Below are 19,398 nucleotides of genomic sequence, written 5' to 3' on the forward strand. Positions count from 1 at the left end.
GGAAATGGAGTTAGTTTGACATGCCCTAATATATTGACTCTTTGTAATCACTGCTCCTCATTCTTGATTTTCATCAATCATATCTTTAATGATCCATACTAGAATTTTCTCAGAAACTGAAGTGAAGGTCCCTATATAGTCTGCAGACTCCATTCTCTTCACTTTTTCTCACTTTTTTTTTGAAAATTGCAGGAACATTCGACCTTCTCCAATCTCATGGTACCTCTTTTGATTTACATAATCTTCAAATGTCATTGACAATGGCTCAGTAATCACATGTCCCAGTAATTTCTTCACCCAGGAATGCAGTTCATATGAACCAGATGACTTAATTTATCAACTGCAGTGAGGTGTTCTCTTATTGTCCCTCAACTTATCTTTGGGATCTGCTCTGTTAAGCCATTTTTGTTGTTTACTGCATAAATATCATTTTCCTTTGCAGAGAAAATAGAAACCAAGTAAGAGTAGAAAAACTATTTTCTTTCAGTTGTCAATTACCACTATCCTCTACACACCAAACAAAAGAGTACTCCTTCTTCGATCCTTTTTCTCCCAGCATAGCTTTTCTTTGTCCTTACCTTCCTTGATCAGCCTAAGCTTTAGAATTCCTGACATCATTTTTACAAGACTGTCCTATGTTCTCATACTAGTCTTCAGTTACTTGCCCTTGCTGTACATTTTGTTTTTAAACTGAAGCTGGTTGGTAAGTTCCTTGTGTATCCACATTAATATCGTCTGCCAATGCCATCTTTCCTTCTTTTGGAACTGTTTCTCTTTAAGTCTTCAGAAGTTTTGAAAGCACCTGTTCTTCCTGGGCTGACTTCTTTTGGAGTGTTTTAGGCCAGAGGCCCCTACTTATCTTTTCTTTTGAAATTTGGTCTACACACACACACACACACACACACTAAAATAGTCTCCTTCCTCATCCTTCTAGCTTCCCTAAAGTCCCAACTAAAATCTCACCTTCTACAAAAAGCCTTCCTTCCATTAATTATTTCCTATTTATACTATAAACAGCTTGGCTGGATATATGGGTTTGCTTGCTGTCTCCTCCACTGAACTGTGAGCTTTTTGAGGTCAGCATCTGTCATCTGCCCTTCTATATATTCCCAGCCCTAGCAGAGTACCTGGCATAGTGGGCACTAAATAAATGCTTATATTTTTGGCTGCCAAACCCTAGGATGGAGAGGTCACAGTCCCCATCATTTCCACTACAGCTATCAGTTATGCTGTGACAGAGAATCAGAAACTGGATATAACTTTCCCTTATGAGTTATATCTGCCACCTATGGAAGGAAGAAGTTATCACTATGGCAAGTCAAAAAGTTATTAATAGTTCTGCTTGTGTCAGAAAGAGAGCACTAGTATTTATCTGCTTATTTGAAATCCCCCTGCTATAGCAATGCCTCTGTGCCAAGCTTTGATTCATTCCCAGATTCATCCGTATCCTCTTTCTGTCCAAGTGTTCTGAAGTATAAGCCAATGACAAAATCACAAATCACTGCTGTCTTTCTCTCCTTTGACCTTCACCCAAATATCCTCCACTGTATCCTTGTCCTAAACAAAATGATTGAAAATGCTACTCAGGGCCCATTGGTTTTCATTTTTTAACATGGGACTATGCTCCAAGCGTATAATAAGCAAGTCATTAAAATGAATCTGCTTTTTAATAAGACTGGCAGCAGTACTCATCAATAAGTCCTTGAATATTGTTATAGTAAAACCATGAAGCAAGTAGGTTCTCTGGAGGAGAGTAAGAGGAGAGAAATAAATGGAAAAAGAAGGCCCGCAAACGTGTGGAAATCTTATTCTCCAAAATCAGCTAATTTTCTCCAGATGCCTCTTCCCCTATTCTATACCTGTTCATTTGCCTTACTTTCTAGACTAGTAATGAACAGCAAGGCTACTCTGATAAAGCCTTCTGGCTTCATTTCTCCTGAAACAGGAGTAGTTTTAAATGCCAAACCTAGGGTCAAATAGTAAAGTAATTATTATACGCAGTACTGACCCAGATAAACTCTTCCTCTCAGGGCCTAGGGGTAGATTGCATTTACAACATTCAAACAGCTAAAGGAAGGCAGGTGAATATCAAAGCTTCTGTGCAGGACTGGTGGGGCAAGAACACCCAGGATAGATGATTTAAATGACTATTATTACTTACTTAATTTCAGGAATCTGTGCTTCCTTCTGAAATGGATGCTTCCTCCACCTATGCAGATCACAGGTTCTGGATGCCCCAGTTTTTGGCATCCTGCCTGATGGCCAGGTTTGAGGAGATAAGCCAGGTTTGGAGAGATAAGCCATTTCAAACATGGTTCTCAGACCACTCACGAGAGTCCAGTGCTGAGGGAACACTGGGAACCTTTCCAAAGATTCAGCAAGACCTACCAGTGCTTTCTTTCATACAAGTCAAGAGCCCAGGGTCAACTCTACACCAGGACAAATTAATCAATCAACAAGAATTTTTAAGTGCTTAACTATGAGCCAGGCCCTGTGCTAAACACTAGGGATACAAATGAAATGCAAAAAATTACCCTAGTCCAGGAGAATTTTATTATTGCAAGTAAAACTATTGCCCTTGGGCAAAATGTGAGGATTTGGTGTTTTGGGTTTTTGTTTTTGCTTCTACACATTTAAATATAAACTTTATTTTACAATGTAAAAACCATTCTTAGCTCTAAGAGCCAACCCTACCCTTGCCAACGCTCCTCCCTTCCCCTCCCCCATAAAAAACAAACTAACAAAAAGCAACACTGGCAAGGCTCTGGCCTGGAGACCCAGTTAAATGATGAATTCATTCCACTCCATGTGGAATATACTCCAGACTTTCTTCCCTGTCTTTCTCTATGTGCCTTGGAAATCTCTTCACCTAAGAGACTGACTAGAGCTCCAGTCACACATTGGAAATACCCTCCACCCCTCTGAGCTTTCCCTCTGATTTGCTGGTTTCTCCTAGGAAAGATAATCATCAGGGCATTCACCTCTTCATTCCTCTCTAGGAATCATTTCTAACTTTTTTCTACAATAGCCCCTAAGTAATTTATTTTCATTTCTTGTAACTCCCCTCCATTTTCCTTTTGTGTCTGGTCTTCCCTTGTTAGCATGTAAGCTCCCTGTAGCCAGGCACTCTTTCTTTTCGTTTGGATTTATGTTCCCAGCCTCCAGCACAGCACCTAGCACACTGTAAGCACTGAGGAAATGCCCAGATCCCAGGAGAAAGTTAGTGGAAACAGACCATTTAGAGGATTTAGAGGATCACATAATTTTAGAAACATAAAAGCCTTTAAATATGCCTAGTCTGAACTATTTGATTGTGAGCTCAAAGACATATTCCCAACACTCAGTAAGGTGCCTGGAACACAGGAGGTGCTTAATAAAATGCTTAATGACTAAAATTATGCTTCACGCTGTAGTTATTTGTACATATGCCACGTCTCCTCTAGAAGCTCTATGAGGGAAGGAACTAGATCTTAATAACCAAGCAACATGCACTGAACATTGGGGGCTTTATAATAAAGATCAGATAGTAAAGGTTCAGCTCCTTTACACTTACCATGGAATTTGTCAGAAGTGGATAGGTTCTTAGATTCTACCTAAGCCCAACCCACAGCAGAGCAGGAACTACCTCTACAACACCCCTGATAAGTGAGTCAACCAGCCCCGGGATGATGATCCCCAGTGCTAGGGGGTTCACAGTCTCCGAAGAAAGCCCACACTCCTCTAGGGAAGTTTTAATTATTAGTGATTTTTTTCCTCAACTAGAATTTCACTCATTCGTTCAATAACTATTTGATAATCTACTATGTGGAGACCACTGTGGGGGCCACCAAGAGCATCATGGTACAATGCACTCAAAAAGCTTGCGTTATATAGAGTAGATAGGTGACTCAGTGGATAAAAGTGCTGAGTCTGGAAGACTCATCTTCCCGAGTTGAAATCTGGCCTCAGATACTTGCTGTGTGACCTTGGATGAGTCATTTACCCTGAGTTTCCTCATCTACAGCAATACCATCTACTTTCCAGGGTTGTGAGAACCAAATGAGATAATAATTGTAAAGCCTTTAATAATGTGCCTGGTATGCAGCACTATTTAAATGCCAACTATTTTTATTCTAGAATGGGAGAATCTAGGTTCAAATCCTGTCTCAGATGTTTAATATGTAACTTTGGACAAGTCATTTGCTTGAATACGTAAATTGAGGAGGTTGGACTAGGGCTCATCAGAGGTCCCTTTGGGCTCTAAAAGCTATGTTCCTCAGTGCTAAAGCAGTGTCCTGACCTCTTTTTATAGCTTATAAGAGAAATGGCTAAAGCATGGGTTAAGTGACAGAGTGAGCACCCAATTTTCCCCACGTCATCCTCATGAGTCCATCCTTTCTGATTTCAATCTCTAGAATCCACAAAAACCCTAAATGTTGAAAGCTTAAGATGGAAACAAGTGATTGTGGAACAATACAGCCCATTTTGAGCTTCCAGAAAAGCCTGTGAGTTGTTTTCAGACTGAAATGTTTGCTATGAACAGTGAGCCTACAATCAGCCTGTGAATCTCCTTTTCATAACTAGTGTCAAAAACATACAGAATGACAGAAAGCAAGGGCACACATGGCAATGAGCTACGTATTATACAAAGAAAAATTAAATGCTTGTCTCTCCTGCCCTGAAGCATTTCATTTTTCAAAACAAAATAGGCTGGTCCACCAAATTTATAACAACACAAGCTAAAAACCCATAATCTGCATTCAGCATAAGTTTTATTTACTATTCTTTCATCATTGTGATGTGGTAGAAAAAGTAATCCACTTAGTCAGAGGACCTGGATTCAAATCCCACTTTTACTACTATTGGTGGTGGTGTTCAATCGGTTCAGTATTTCTGAAAGCCCATTTGGGGCTTTCTGGGGAAAGATACCGAAGTGGTTTGCCATTTCCTTCTCCAACTTTTTTTGCTCATTAAAGGAGCCATTCCCTAATTACTTCCTAAACAGGCCCATTCACTGAATAAGGGTTACCTCACTCTAAAAGAGTACCTGAATGGGCCAAGGTTTCCCATTGCATCCTGGGCCTTCTCCAATCATCCTGATGAACATCTGGTCACTGGATCCAGATGGCTTAGGAGGAGAAAGTGAGACTGGTGACCTTGCACAGCCCTCTCTCACTCGAAACAAAGTCAAATGCAAGTTATATCATCATTTCTCTGATGTCACGGTCTTCTTCTAAAACAAAGGATGAACACACACAGACAGATAAGAAAACTGAGATAGACAAGGTTAAGTGACTTGCTCAGAGTCATACAGTTAGAAAGTGTCTGAGGCCACATTTAAACTCAGAAAGATGAGTCTTCCTGACACCTAGCCCAATACTCTACCCACTACACCACCTCACTTTCCATAGTTTTGCTATGACTTACTACTAAAGATGAACCGTTGAGCAAATAAATAACTTCCCTTCTTGGAATCCCAATTTCTATATGCTATAAAATAAGAGAAAACAAAAATTCAGGTACTGAACAAATTCCATCATCTTTGCTTCTTGACTATTGGTATCTATTACTACCATTCTCATCACTCTCCAGCAAAATACAAACACTTATCTACCTATGGCTTCAGTTCTTGCCCTACAATAGAGATGTCAAGACTCAGAGCTTTTGCCAGAGACTCAGTTTCACACTATGTCGCAAGAATATTGCCAAGTACACAGCAAGGATTAATAAATGCTGGTTGATTGATTGTCACTACCCCAACCATGTGTGCTTAAAACTGACCAGATCTTTGATCTCTGGTTGCCACTTCCCTTGTTACCCACATCCTTAAATTCTTGATTTGCAATAACAACATGCTCTTTTAACTCCCTAATTCCTTACCTTGTATCTGTTCTCACCTCTGATGACTACATTCCTGTCCTAATGCCTGGTTATCCTAGTCACCAAATCTTTCTGGTGACCTCAGTGCCACTGTCTTCAACTCAGAAGACACTAAGAAAGAGGAAAGGAAATAAGGGGAGAAAATGAATGGAGATGAGGGGAACTAAGATGAAACAGAGAAGGAAACTGGATCAAGGAGGGGTCCATATACGAAACAGGAAGACACATATACCTGGAGGGCCTCCATGCATCTGAAGGAAAGTAGGAACGCTTCAACCTGAATTCACTGGACAACATGCCGTTACTCATTTATTTTACCACAACCCTCCCTGGTTCAATTCCTAGGAACATTAAATGTTTTATTTGTGTGTGTGAGAAGGGAATATAAAATTGTAGTTAGAAAAAAAGCGATAGCTTGAGTACTTATTAGCTATGTGAAATTGAGTCAATCACTTAATTTCTCTTATCTGCTCCTCAGTTTTCAAAGTGGAGATAATACCACCCATCTACCCTATCAACCTGACTGATTAGGTGAGGAAAGAACTTTGTAGAGCATAAAATAATATGTAAGCAAAGATGTAGTAGTTATTATTATAAGACCACAAAGGCATGGCTCTCCAAAAACCAAGCAAACAGAACACTACCTCATTCCCATTCACAAATGATTATGTTTAACTTGCCAGTGCCTGATGATTATGAACATACCCATATTAAGAATATGAATTTTCCAAACTCTAACTAGCTAGCTCTGAAAGTTTTAATGAAAGTCCTCATTTCACTTCATTGGTTTAGCATTTATTCCACTCCAAAACACACACTCCAGGACAGGCATCCCAAAGCAGAAGCTTCAAATATTATTTTCCTTACTTATGCCCATGTTTATTTGTTTCTGTCTGCTCTGAAGCACCACAAGGCACATCCAGTCCCCAAACCAAACTTTTAAATGTCCCCAAAAAGGTGTTCTTCGACATAAAAACATCAGATATTTGTTATTTTTAAATGTGCAAATGGCAAGGCAAGGTAGACTAAAAGAAATACAAAAGTCATTCACAGAAAACATTCCCCACAGAGAAGATATAATCGTCATTAGATGGTATGGTCCTTGAGGGAAAAGACTGTCTTTTGCTTTTTTTCTTCTGTTTGGCACACAGTAGGAGTTTAATAAATCTTTACAGACTGATTGATTACATGGGTCATATTAACTAATTCTGGTTCTTCTACTGCTAAATCAGACAGCCTTGTGGTGTGGGGTTAAGTCTATTCTCTTGCTTGAGTTGGACTAGATGGAATTTTAATCTCCTTTCAAATTCCAAAATTTTAAGACAAATTTATCATAAAAACTACACTGGGTAGCAGAGGTTGCCTCAGCAAATATATCATCACTTTTGCAAGGGAATCTTTATTTAGAAAAATCATCAACTCTTGGATATTTTCAATCTGACTCGACCTTACCTCTGCCGACTTCAAATTTTCTAAGGGCTGGATGTCCCTGGAAGACTAGTTCTGTCTGACCCCATAGGGCAACACTAGAAACAAAGGATGGATGTTGCATGTGGTTCTAATTCCAGCTTATTTCTATTCTTGATAGAGAAATCTTTTCATAAATGTTTGTGAATTGATTAAAGAAAAAGAACTTTCTCAATGATACACAGCTTCAGGTGGAAGAAGTGTACTGCGGATGTAGTTACTAAATCACGATATTCATTTTTCAAGTCTATTCACAAATTATGCAAAGTTTGGGTTGTTGTAGAAATTCAGCTAATAAATTGATATGCTCCCTAAAGGCAACGTTATTTTTGCCAAGCCATTGTGAAAGTGTTTCATTTTTCTACAAATGGGAGTCACTAAAAGTATTCATTTGGCAGATTTTTTAAAAACAGTTTAAAAGATTCTACTTCTAACATTTTCAAATGTGAAGATGTGAGAATTTTTACACATGACACACTTCCATGACTCTCAACAATAAAATCACATACTGATGGAAATATTTCCAAACATTAAGTTTCAAGGTGCTCTCTCCAAAGTACTAGTTTATTTCAAAAAAGTTGTTACTTTCACTGATTGTTAAAATATTTTCTTCATCTGATAATCACTGTTGATATCCTATATGAGGAGCTAACACAGGAACATAATACCAAAAAATCATCCCCCTCTGGATAAGTTGTCAACATATATGAATAAATAGCAGTCAAAAGAATAAGAAATACATAATAACAACAATTTGAAAGATTACCCCAAATTACAAATAAGAAAAAAAAATAAAAACAACTCTTGAGAATTCATATCACAGCCACAAAAGTGGCCAAGATGACCAATGATGTAAACAGAGGTAATAGTTCTAGAAATACATGCACACTACTTCACTTCCAGTGTGAATTCCAGCTGTGAATTTGTTCATCTGTTCTAGAAAGCAATTTAGAATTATGATGAGGAAGTGACCAAACTTTCCATACTCCTTGACCCAGAGATCCTAATATTAGACACATAACCCAACTAAGCCACTTGGTGGCACAATGAATAGAATGCTATACTGAGAGACAGGAAAACCTGAATATTATCACTGCTTCACACTCTTTGCTACATACATGAACATGGACAAATCATAGGATCACATGATCATAAGTTTAGAGTTGTAACGGACCTTAGAGGCCATAAAGTCCAATCTCCCCCTTTTATATATAAGAGGAAAACTCACATATTTAGAAAGTATCTGAAGCAGAATTCGAATCCAGATCTTCCAAGTCCAAGTCCAGCATTTGATTCATGATCATCACATCATTACTTACCATTTCTCAACTTCAATCAGTCAAATGGGGATAACAATAGTATCTATATCACAGGGTAGTTGTAAGGATCAAATGAGATACTATGTGTAAAGCACTTTCCAAATCTTAAAGTGCTACATAAATATTTGGCATTAAAAAAAAAACTACCCACCAAAATATTTATAGCAGCAAGTTTATAGTAGTAAAAACAACAACCAAAAAAAAAACCCATGCAAACTAAGTAGATGTTTATAAACGAGAAAAAAGCCAAACAAATTGTGGCACATGAATATAACTGCCTATCACTGTGTCATTAAAAAACACAAAAAAGATAGGAAGGTTTACATGAACTGATGCAAAGTGAAGTAAACAGAACCTGGAAAGCAATATTCACACTTAAACCAGGAAATGTAAACAGCACAAAGTGTTAAAGAGAATAAAATGATAAAAAGGGTGCACTGCTCTCCCTTTCTCAAAGAGGGAAGTGATTATGGATATGGAATGCTACATAACACCATGGAATTTAACTGATAATAGTGACTAGTTATGCTGAGTTCCTTCCCCCTCCCTATCTTTTTTTTTTATTCTTTGTTGTAAAGGACAGTTGGGGAAGAAGAGGAATGGAAGGGATAGAAATTTTTAAAATTAAGTCATCATTACCTTGAAGGAATAAATTAAGTATTATTGGTTTACACTACTGACAGCCACATGTCATCAAGTTCAACAAAAGACACTTCTCTTTCTATTAAAATAAAATATATAACATCTTTAAGTTCAACAGCTCTTTTAAGCACTTTGTCAGAAAATAAACCCCTGAACCCTCTGTATGGGGAAAAATTGTGACTTGTAATCTTTTGGGAATAAAGGTTTCTGGAGGGATTTTTCTTTGTTTGGTAGCACTTGCCAAAAATATTTTCCACTATAAAGTATTTGCATTTTTCCAGTACTTCTGTCTAGAACTCTACAAATGTTTCTTGTAGGACATTGCATATCTCTTTTCAAACACATGTCTTATTTTTACTGTGGCTTGCTTCATTAACTCTGACATTTCAACTACATTTGAAAACACCAAATGTCACCAAAAGACATCACTAAGCATGTGAATCTCTCAAATACTCAAAAGGATCTGTGCTCTTAGTGCTATATATGTTCCCTTCATTGATCTAAAGATTAACACTAAACATTTATTAAACACCTTCTAGGTGTTGGGCACTCTACCACATACTGAGGATATAAAACAGTTCCTCTTCTCAAGCAGTTTATATTCTTCTTTCAGGAGAGACTTGGAGGTATGTGAGGATTATATAAAATCAATTCAAGGCAGTTTGAGGAGGGAGGACACTAGGAACTGGGGGGATCAGGAAAGACTTCCTGTAGAAGGTGGTACTAAGGTTTGGTGTGTAGAAAACTAGGTATTCTAAGGGACAGAAGTGAGGGAATCAGCAAATTCCAGGCATGAAGGACATGTAGTACAGAGGCACATATGGCATGTCATGTATGAAGACTAGAAAGGCCAATTTGTGAAGTACAGGAGGGGAAATTATATACATGATAAGGCTGGAAAGGTTAGGGTTAGGTTATGAAGTACTGCATAATATCAAAAAGTTTCTATTTCTTCCTAGAAATAATAGGGGAGCCACTAGAGTTTAGTTAGTAAAGAAGTGACATGGTCCCACCTATAAATTTAAGAAAATCATTTCAGCAGCTATATAAAAGCTGGATTAAAGGGAGAAGAAAAATAAGGTGGGGATGGCAATAAAGGGACTACAATAGTCTATGAGAAAAGTGCTGAGGGACTGAATTAGGCAAACGACCATGTGAGAAGAGAGAAATGCAAGAGATGCTGTGGAAATAAAAACAATAAAGTTTGGTAAATGATGAGTTATAGGGGGAAGTTACAAGTCTGGGCTAAGAATGACAAGATTGAAAACCTGAGTGACTAGAAGGATGGTAGTGTGATGGACGTTAAATGCTAAGGAAGTTTGGAAGAACTGTGGATTTAGAGGGTGAAATTTTGAGTTTTACACTGCAGATCACAACCCCATCCATGCCAATTTTTCCTATGTGACTCACTCTGGAGCAAGGGAAAAGAAAGGGATGAACTATCACTCCATGACCTGGATAATAGGGTGTAGGTATCCTGGAGGATGGACAGGATTTTCCCAACTGTATCTGCACAGCAACTGCTACTGTTTAGGATGCAAGTAACTAACGGCCTTCTCCAAAACCTGATACCTGATGCACAAGAGGAGTTTGGGGTTTACGAAATTAAGATAAAACAGGGCATAACAGGGGGAAATAATAGGTGGATGGTATGGAGTTATGATGAAAACAAGCTCCCATGAGTGGCTATCATAGGGAGGATGAGAGCTGCATTTTTCTAATCCTTAGATCTAAATATTTTGTATGTTTTGGGGACATCTCAATATGTACCCCACACTTTGAAAACTGGTTTACAGCATTAGATTACCTAAGAATGGGCAAGGACCACTTTCCAATTAAATGGTTTGCTCCAAAACTGGATTTTAAAGATAAAAATGTAAGAAAGATTAAAAATAGGAGAAAAATGAGAAAAATTTCAAAAAAACCCAAACCCACACATTTTAACAAACTATTTTCTACATCAGGGACGATGAAAATACACATACACACACACACATACACACACACACACACACGTCCTAACATCACAGTGCCCAAATGTGCTCAGAGAGAAGATATAAATGGTACAAAAATGGAATTCAACATTACTAATACTGATAAAAGGTAACTGACAGAACATCAATTAAGTAACTCTTCTCCCATTTGTACAAAATCTTTATTAAGACAAATTGAGGGCCTCCTCAATGAGTGTACTAGTAAAGAATAAGCAGGCTTTCCAATTAATAATAAACAATGGTCCACATCTTTACCATTTCACAATTAACTGAAAGATGTAGAGACTTCATTGCGCTTATTGTTTGAATACAAAAAGGCATTTGATTCCACAGAACAAAGTGCCATTAATATGTTCTTTTGCAAAAAGGTGTCTCTCATCCATAAAGATTCCCTGGAAGATATAATAGAAATAACCCTATTTAATGACCCTCTGCTAATTAATGAAGATATAAAATAAGGAACTATTGCTCCCTCAAATCACCACTGTGATTAAGGAGATCCAACTCTGACCCCGCATCAAAGAGACTGTCTTTAGATGATAAGGTTCTCCAGATGCATCAGTTATCAGATGACATTCTACTGACTCCATCAAGCCCCAAGATGTTATAGAGCTTCCTGGAAGAAATCTATAATGGTTCAAAGCAGTCTGGCCTGTCCATCTACATAGGAAATACCAAGTGGATAAAGAATATCTATTACTCAAATTTCAATAGTAACATTTTATCAATTTTGCTATATTAGTTAGATATGGAATATCACTTTCTCTGAAGAACTCAAAACAAGTATCATACAAATGGGAACAGAGAGAGATATGGTAGATGTAAGCAAGCTACACCATCACCAACAAAAAAAAACCTAAGAGAAACTCCAAATAACAGGAACAAAAGGTGTCACCAAGGAACTGAATAGTCAAAGGATGATAAAACAGACAATCATACTACCCCAGCTGAACCTTTGCGATGTTGGAAGAGGGAGAAGTCATTCAGCATGTTGGATAGTCCCCTTTTGAGTAACTTTTAGGAAGATTTGGACAAGAATCACGTAATATAAGCAGATAATGGTGAGGTTTGATCTCTATAGTCATAGGGAACTTTACATTAAGATCATTGATTCAAATGAGTAATTGAGTCTGTATTGATTTTGGAATCAACAAATATTGACCACTTAGGCCATTTGAGGTCTTAAAAAAAAGAAAAAAGGAGGCTGGCAGCACATTTTTTGTGTAGGAGCCTCCCAAATAACTTATGAAAAGGGTTGCTAATTTGTTTTTTTTTTCAGCAGCCTTGAAGGCTTTAGGGGAAGGGTCTGGAAACAAGAAGACTGACCGCTAAGTCACAGATTGTGAAAAAGGAGAAGGCGCAAAGGAGTTCCTTACTGAGAGCATAGAGAAAAAGCACAGAGGTGCAGGCACAATAGAGACAATAACTGTATGGCTTAGGGCAAGTCATTTGGCCTTTCTCATCCTCAGTTTCTTCATCTGTGAAATGGCTTAAATAGCACAAAGAACACTAGAGTGGAAACAGATCTGGCTCTACCATTAATAAATCTGGAAAACTTTGGGCAAATCATTTCTACCCCCTCCCCCCAAGGCCTCATTTTCCTGTTCTATAAAATGAGGAAATTGACACTGATGATCTTTTAGGTCCTTTCTAGTGCACTGAGATTCCATGATGTGGTTGTCTATTAAAACTACTTCGTGATCTGGTATACGTAGGATGAAGAATGAAGAAAACTGGGGGATACTACCTGATAAAGAGCAAGTCTTAAAAAAGATTCCAGTTTCATGTAGTAAGAAAAAACTCTTTAACTGAGACCTTCCCATCCTACTCTATTATATACACAAACACAACAGGAAAGCAAAGATTACCATCCTCATTCAATTCCTAGAGACCACTAAAAAAAATACAACATTTCAGTGTTGGAAGGATTTTCAAAAGTCATCAACTACAATCTATTTCAGAGTAAGAATTCCCTCTATAACACATATAAGAAAGAGTTAGTAATTTTTTTCTTAAAGATTTCTATGGAAGGGAAACCCACTACCTCTGGAAGCAACTCATTCCATTTTAAGATAGCTCTAATGATTAAGATTTTTCCTATATCAAGATTAAATTTCTATACTTCAACTTTTACACACTAGCTCCTAATTCTGCCCTCTGGTGCCATATAAAACAAGTCTAATTCAATTCCACATGAAATTCCTAAAATCCTTTAAGATGTTTAAAATATCACCCTCCACCACTCCAAATCTTTTCTTCTCCGGGATAAACAGTTATGTCTAAGTCTTTTTCAATCCCAATCTTCTTCACCTGGATGCTTTCTGATGTGGCGTAACCAGGGAAGCACAGTACTATTAAATCCGTGGTACAAGACACTATGCGGTGTAAGATCCTGTTACATTTCTTGGCTGTCACATCTCACATACAAGCAGTTGCCAACTTGTAGATGGGCTACATTCCAAAGGTTTATCTTACAAGGTTATTTGGAATTCATCTTCCCATAGGAAAAAAGTTGTTATAAAGGGTGGCTAGGTTTCCAAGCCAATATCAATAGCCAATTAAACCTATAAGATGGATGGAATACAGAATTTAAGTGCTCCAGGGAAACAGCTCTCCAATGGTGGCCTTTGATCTACTATTAGTAGAAGCAGGTGTTTCCAAGTCAGGGGTTCATAAATCATTCCTATTTCTGTTGCCTCAGCACAAAGCAGAGTGTCTGGTACATAGTAGGTGCTTAATAAAAAAATTTTTTGTTCTTTTTTTAGACCAGACAGATATTCTCACTGGTATATGAGAGAGCCAGTAAGAAAACTCCCTCTACCAATGCAGATCAGCACCTGCTCATCAATGTAAAAGTCTTACATGGTCACTTGCTGCAATGAGGGGTAAAGTGACTTGCCGCACGTCACACAACTATTATGAGTCAGTTCTCTATCCTCTATTATGAATACTGCCTCTCAAATTCATATTAACTGGTAAATAATAATTCACATTTAGAGCACAATTAGATTCACAAAATGCATTCCTCACACTCTTGTAAGAGACAGTGTTGGTGATACTAGATTAGGCCCATTTTACAGACAACTAAAGTGTAGACTTTAGCAAGATTAAGTGACTTAGTCAAAGTCACAAAGCTGACAAAGTTCTTAACAAGAATTTAGCTCATTCTTCTGGCTTCAAAGTTAGCATTCTTTCTTCTACCAGCCAGCCTCAAGAAACAGTCTTTGGCAGGAAAGGGTTTATGGTAATAATTGTGACTGTTTAGTGTCCAAGTGATATCCATTGAGTATATACAGAGTGGGTACACTTAGAGTTCCCTAGATGTATTATCTTTGAACTAGCCCACATGTGCCTCCCACTTTCCCAAGTTCCTCTCTCAAAACTCCTTGTTTCACACCTTCCAAAGTCTCTGTCTCTGTCTGTCTCTCTCTCTCTCCTCACAAATGCCTCCTTTAGAAATTTAGTTGCATGCCACCACAGTTAGAGGAAGAAGGGACAATGCAAGGAAGGCAGTTCAAAGGTACATGGTTTCTACACCAAAAATAGGAGAGAAAAAATAAAACACCTGTAAAACCAACTGTTTCAGCCGGATTTTATTACCATTCAGGCACTTTTAGGAAGTAAGGCTTTTCTTCCTTCACCTCTTCCATGCAGTGAAAGCACCAGTCATCTTGTTCCCTACATGAAGCATTCTATCTCCCATTTCCATGCCTTTGCCTCGAATCCCCTCCCCCAAATGACCTTGTATTTACTGTGTGTATATACATATAGTTATGTATATGTTGCCTCCCCTGATACAAGACATAAGCTTCTGGAGATCAATAAATGTTTCATCTCTGCCTTTGTATATATGTAGCACTAAGCAGGTAATAACTGTAGAAGAAATGATTAGATGATGTTAATTATTGATTAACAAACTGCTTGTAAGAGCCACCAAAGCATTTATTTTTACCAACAAAGTTTGGAAATTTTAATTTTGAGGAAGTATCTCTTCTAGATTTCTAGGGGGCATTTATATGACAGATTTATCACACTTTTTTAGTTGCCCTAGGGCAAAGGTTCTTAACCTAAGGCTCATGAAGGTAGTGACAGTGCTGTTTTTTGATAATATGTTGAAATTATGTGTATGTGAATATATGTGTATGTATATATTTTTTCAAAATAATTGGCTTCCTTTTTATTCTGTGTACTTTATTTTATGTATTTAAATACATTTCTGGGAAAGGTCTGCAGGCTTCACCAGAATGCCAAAGCAGTCTATGAAACATACAAAAACATACCCACACGCCCACACACACACGCACGCACAAGCATGCACGCACAAGCACGCACAAGCACGCACACACAGGTTAAGAACTCTTGCCCTTGGATTTACTTTCAGAGGAAAATAAATTTTTTAAAAGGAGAGGGAATTTTCTTAGAACAATTTTTTTTCAAGTATTCATCACTAGATGATCTCTTTTTTATCCAAATTCTTAGATTAAGATATGGAAAAATGTTATATCTTTTGTGACTGATCTACCCCTCTGGCCAGAAAAGAAATGTTCATCTTTATTTGAGACTTACAAGTATGTAAGCAGCTAGTTAGTAGTTCAGCAATAGAGCTCCACCTAGAAGACAATCACAGAAACAGACTTTTTTTAGAGCTGAAAAGGGCTTTAAGAACATCATTTAATCCAAACTCATCATTTCATTGAAGAAGAAACTGAGGTCCAGAGAAATGTTACTGCTCAAGGTCACAGAGCTATTTCTTTAGAATACTGAAATGCCTTGGTCCATCTGCCCCCATTTTAAAGCCTTTCTCATTAATTTTGTTTTTTTCATAAAGAAATTATTCATGTATTTTCAAGGAAGCATGCTGTACTTGAAATCAACAAGACCTAGGTTTAAATCCATCTACCTTTCTACTAATTTATAGATGAAAGGAATCACAGTAAATCACAGATCCTTGATGTATTCATATTTTCACAAATGATAAAATAAAGGAGGAAGAAGAAATTCCCAGGACTAACTCCCACATATGATTTTTCCTTAGTCCTGCATAAAGAAGGCACCTTCATATAAATTACCTATTTCAGCTTCAAGAAACTGGTTGAAAGCCTTACAATATAGGTATGGATTATGTAAGGCTTATACAGCCTAGAACACTACAGTTTTACAACCCTTGGTAAAATGAGAGTGGTCTCTACATATCTTAAAGCATGTTTATATGTGACATATTAAAACTTCCCTTAAGCAGAACCCATTATTAACCCAGGGAAAACCTCAGGAGTATATTATAGAAATATGTGAAACAGTCCAACTGGGCCAAATCATTAAGGAAGTAAGTGAGACAGCCTAGCTAGAAAAGGTTGAAAGAGAATTAGAGGAGGCAAGAGATATGAATTCTAGTTTTGATTATGCCACTAAGAAGCAGAAAACCCTCAAGCAAGTCACCTCCCCTCTCTGGGTTTCTCTTCTATAAAACACATTATAATACTTACAGCACCTACCTTGCAGAAGAACCATTTGAGGAAAACAGCTCTTAGTAAATAATAAAGTGCTTTAGAAATGTGAGCTATTATATCATGATTATTAGATCATATTTAAAATAGCTTCTAGCCCTAATGTTCTATGATTCTACTTTTATGACTTTTAATCTTCATTAAAGTGCTAGAATAAGATGACACGTTAGAACAAATCGAGTGAAGTGTTACGTCATGCTGTTCCCCTGTCTTATAGTAAGGTTGTGAGCCCAAACCCTAGAAGAAGAAAGAGATATAAGAGCTAAGGTTTCGTCCAAGAACCACATATCTTTATAGCCCAAGTAGATACTCGACTGGGATTCAATGGTCAAGCCTTTAAAAAGTGCTTACTAGCACTGAGCCTTGGGAGCACAAAGAAAATTAAATAGTTCCTAGTCTAGTCTCTCTGCAATGAATAAAAGGAATCTTTCTGCCAAAGGAGCACAGATTGTGGGGAGGGGTCACCTCTCCACTAACCGGCCATACCCATCTCTCAAAATGCATTATCATTCTTCAGATTTACAAGCAACACAACCGCAATCCTCCCACCACTCCCCCCCAACCCATCACCCCCATGGCGACCCGCCATGTCTGGAATGCAGGCAGCAGCCAGCCCAGTTCTTGGCCAGTCGAGAGCTGGGTTTTGATTATCTATTGACAATTTCATGCACAGAGCAAGCAGACGAGCCAAGGAGAAGGGCAGCAGGGTGGGGATGGGAGCAGCGCTGTCACAACTGGATAGAGCTGAGCTGCACAAACTCTCCAAACGCTGAGAGGAAGCAGGAACGCAACCCAGCAACCTTGACCTCTATTCCCAGTTCCCACTCTCCTTCGCAGATGAACCTGACCTAGACAATCCCCTGCCCCCCCCCCACCCGACCCCACCCTAACCCTTTCCAAATCCAAAGCTAGGGCTGGTCTTCGGGGCAGGTGGCGAAAAGAACGCGGGGATGAAGGGGTCTAGCCAGATGCAAAGCTCGGGTCTACGCCAACCTCCCCACCCATCACCTACAGACAGCCCCCACAGCAAAGGGCGGGGAGGGGGAGAAGAAGGATGTAAAAGCATTAACAATGCCGGAGAAGCAAGAGGCGCCGGCCCCGTTAGGCTCACCCCCACCCCAGTCCTTCGAAGGTCAGACCGCTGCCCACCTCCCCAGAATGCCCCCACGCCCTTCCTCCCCGCACCGCGGCCCGCCGTCTGCACAGATATACAAACCAGCTCTCGGGGCAGTCAAGGCCAAAGGCAAACGCCGCCCGCCCGCCCGCCCTGCTGCCAGTGGACCGGAGAGTGGTCCGCAGCGGCGGGGGCAGAACCCGAGAGCCGCCGCGGGGAGCGCCAGGCTCGGCCGGGCAGGGGCCACCTCCTCCCGCTCCCGCGGCGTCTGCTCTGGATGCGACAGAGCAAGCCATGGTAGAGAGAGGCGGGCGGGCGGCTGGACTGACGGACGGGCTCCCTCCTCCTACTCCTCTTCCTCCTCCTCCTCCTCCTCCTCCCCCCAGAGTCCTTCCCGAAGGCGTCCGCAGTGCGCATACAAAGGGGGTCGGAGCCGCCGCTGCCTCCTTTACCTGGGTATTTGCCGCAGTTCTGCCGTGGCGGGCGCGGGCGCGGGCACGGGCACGGCCTCCTCGGGCTGCGCAGCCTCCTTCCTCTGTCTGTTCTCTCTCTCTCTCTCTCTCTCTCTCTCTCTCTCCCTCCCGAGCGGACACTGCAGCAGCTGCAGCCGCCGCCGCCGCCCCTCCTCCGGGCACCCACCGCTCCCCACGCCCCCCTGCTCCCAGCCCGCGCAGGCCCTGCTCCGGGACTCAGCCGCCTGCCGCTGCCAGGTCTGGCTCGGGGCGTCTGCGGAGGCTTCTCTTTATTGCACCGTGGCTCCCCCCCAGCCCCTGAAGTGCTACTGGGGTGGGGGGCGGGGGGATGAGTGAAAGGGGGGGAGGGGGGAGGAGAAGAGGCCGCTAATCGGAGCACAAAGACGCCGTAAAGCATCCGGGGGGTTGCTGCAGCGTCTGCCTCGGAAGACCCCCGCCTGGCCCCCACCCCCTAGGAGCGCGAGCGCGGCTCCCTCTGCTGACCAAGGGGACGAAGTACCGACTCGGAGAACGCCTCCCTTCCCAGGCCAGTTTCCCGTCTCTTAGCTTCTCACCCAAACTGGCCCTTCCTTAAAGAAAAGCCTGGGATCTGAGACCGGAAGCCTAATCCGTCCTCTTTAAAGTGAAAAGAGACCTCAGCTTGAATTCAGACCCTGCTTCCCCTACTTGCTTATAGAAGGGCTTTGGACATATTGGATTTGGAGTAGAATCCAGGTTCTGCATTTACCATCCTATTGACCTTACGCAAGGCATTGGGATAGATTCTTGGGCTGCCTTGTCCCATTAAATACCCTCACTTTCTGTTAGGGAAATACTCCAGAAATGCGTCTTCCAGCTCCAGATGTCATTTTTGATGACTCAGCTCCATCTCATCTGGCCATCATTTCTCTAGAAATGACAAGAAAGGAGCAGCTGAAATGGTAATAATGAATCATAAAATGTCAGAGCTGGAAAAGGTCATGTCGCTCAACCTCTTCATGTTATGAGACTAATAATAATGATAATAGCTAACATTTATCTATCATT

General features: G+C 40.1%; 1 protein-coding gene across 3 annotated transcripts in view; it reads right to left on the reverse strand.

Moving 5' to 3' along the window:
* Positions 1–18,896, reverse strand: part of RNF144A (ring finger protein 144A) — a 164,767-nt gene extending 145,871 nt beyond the window's left edge. Inside the window, exon 1 of one of the 3 annotated variants that reach the window (XM_072634284.1) lies at positions 18,352–18,896. In XM_072634284.1, the coding sequence (XP_072490385.1) occupies positions 18,352–18,769 (418 nt within the window). In that variant the 5' untranslated portion in view covers positions 18,770–18,896. Of the gene's footprint in view, positions 1–15,847; positions 17,641–18,351 lie in introns of those variants that run through there. The other 2 variants (XM_072634287.1, XM_072634286.1) reach the window with 2 other exon arrangements.
* Positions 18,897–19,398: the final 502 nt, after the last annotated feature.

The sequence above is a fragment of the Notamacropus eugenii genome, chromosome 1 (genome assembly GCF_028372415.1).
Source record: "Notamacropus eugenii isolate mMacEug1 chromosome 1, mMacEug1.pri_v2, whole genome shotgun sequence".
Taxonomy (NCBI): Eukaryota; Metazoa; Chordata; class Mammalia; order Diprotodontia; family Macropodidae; genus Notamacropus; species Notamacropus eugenii.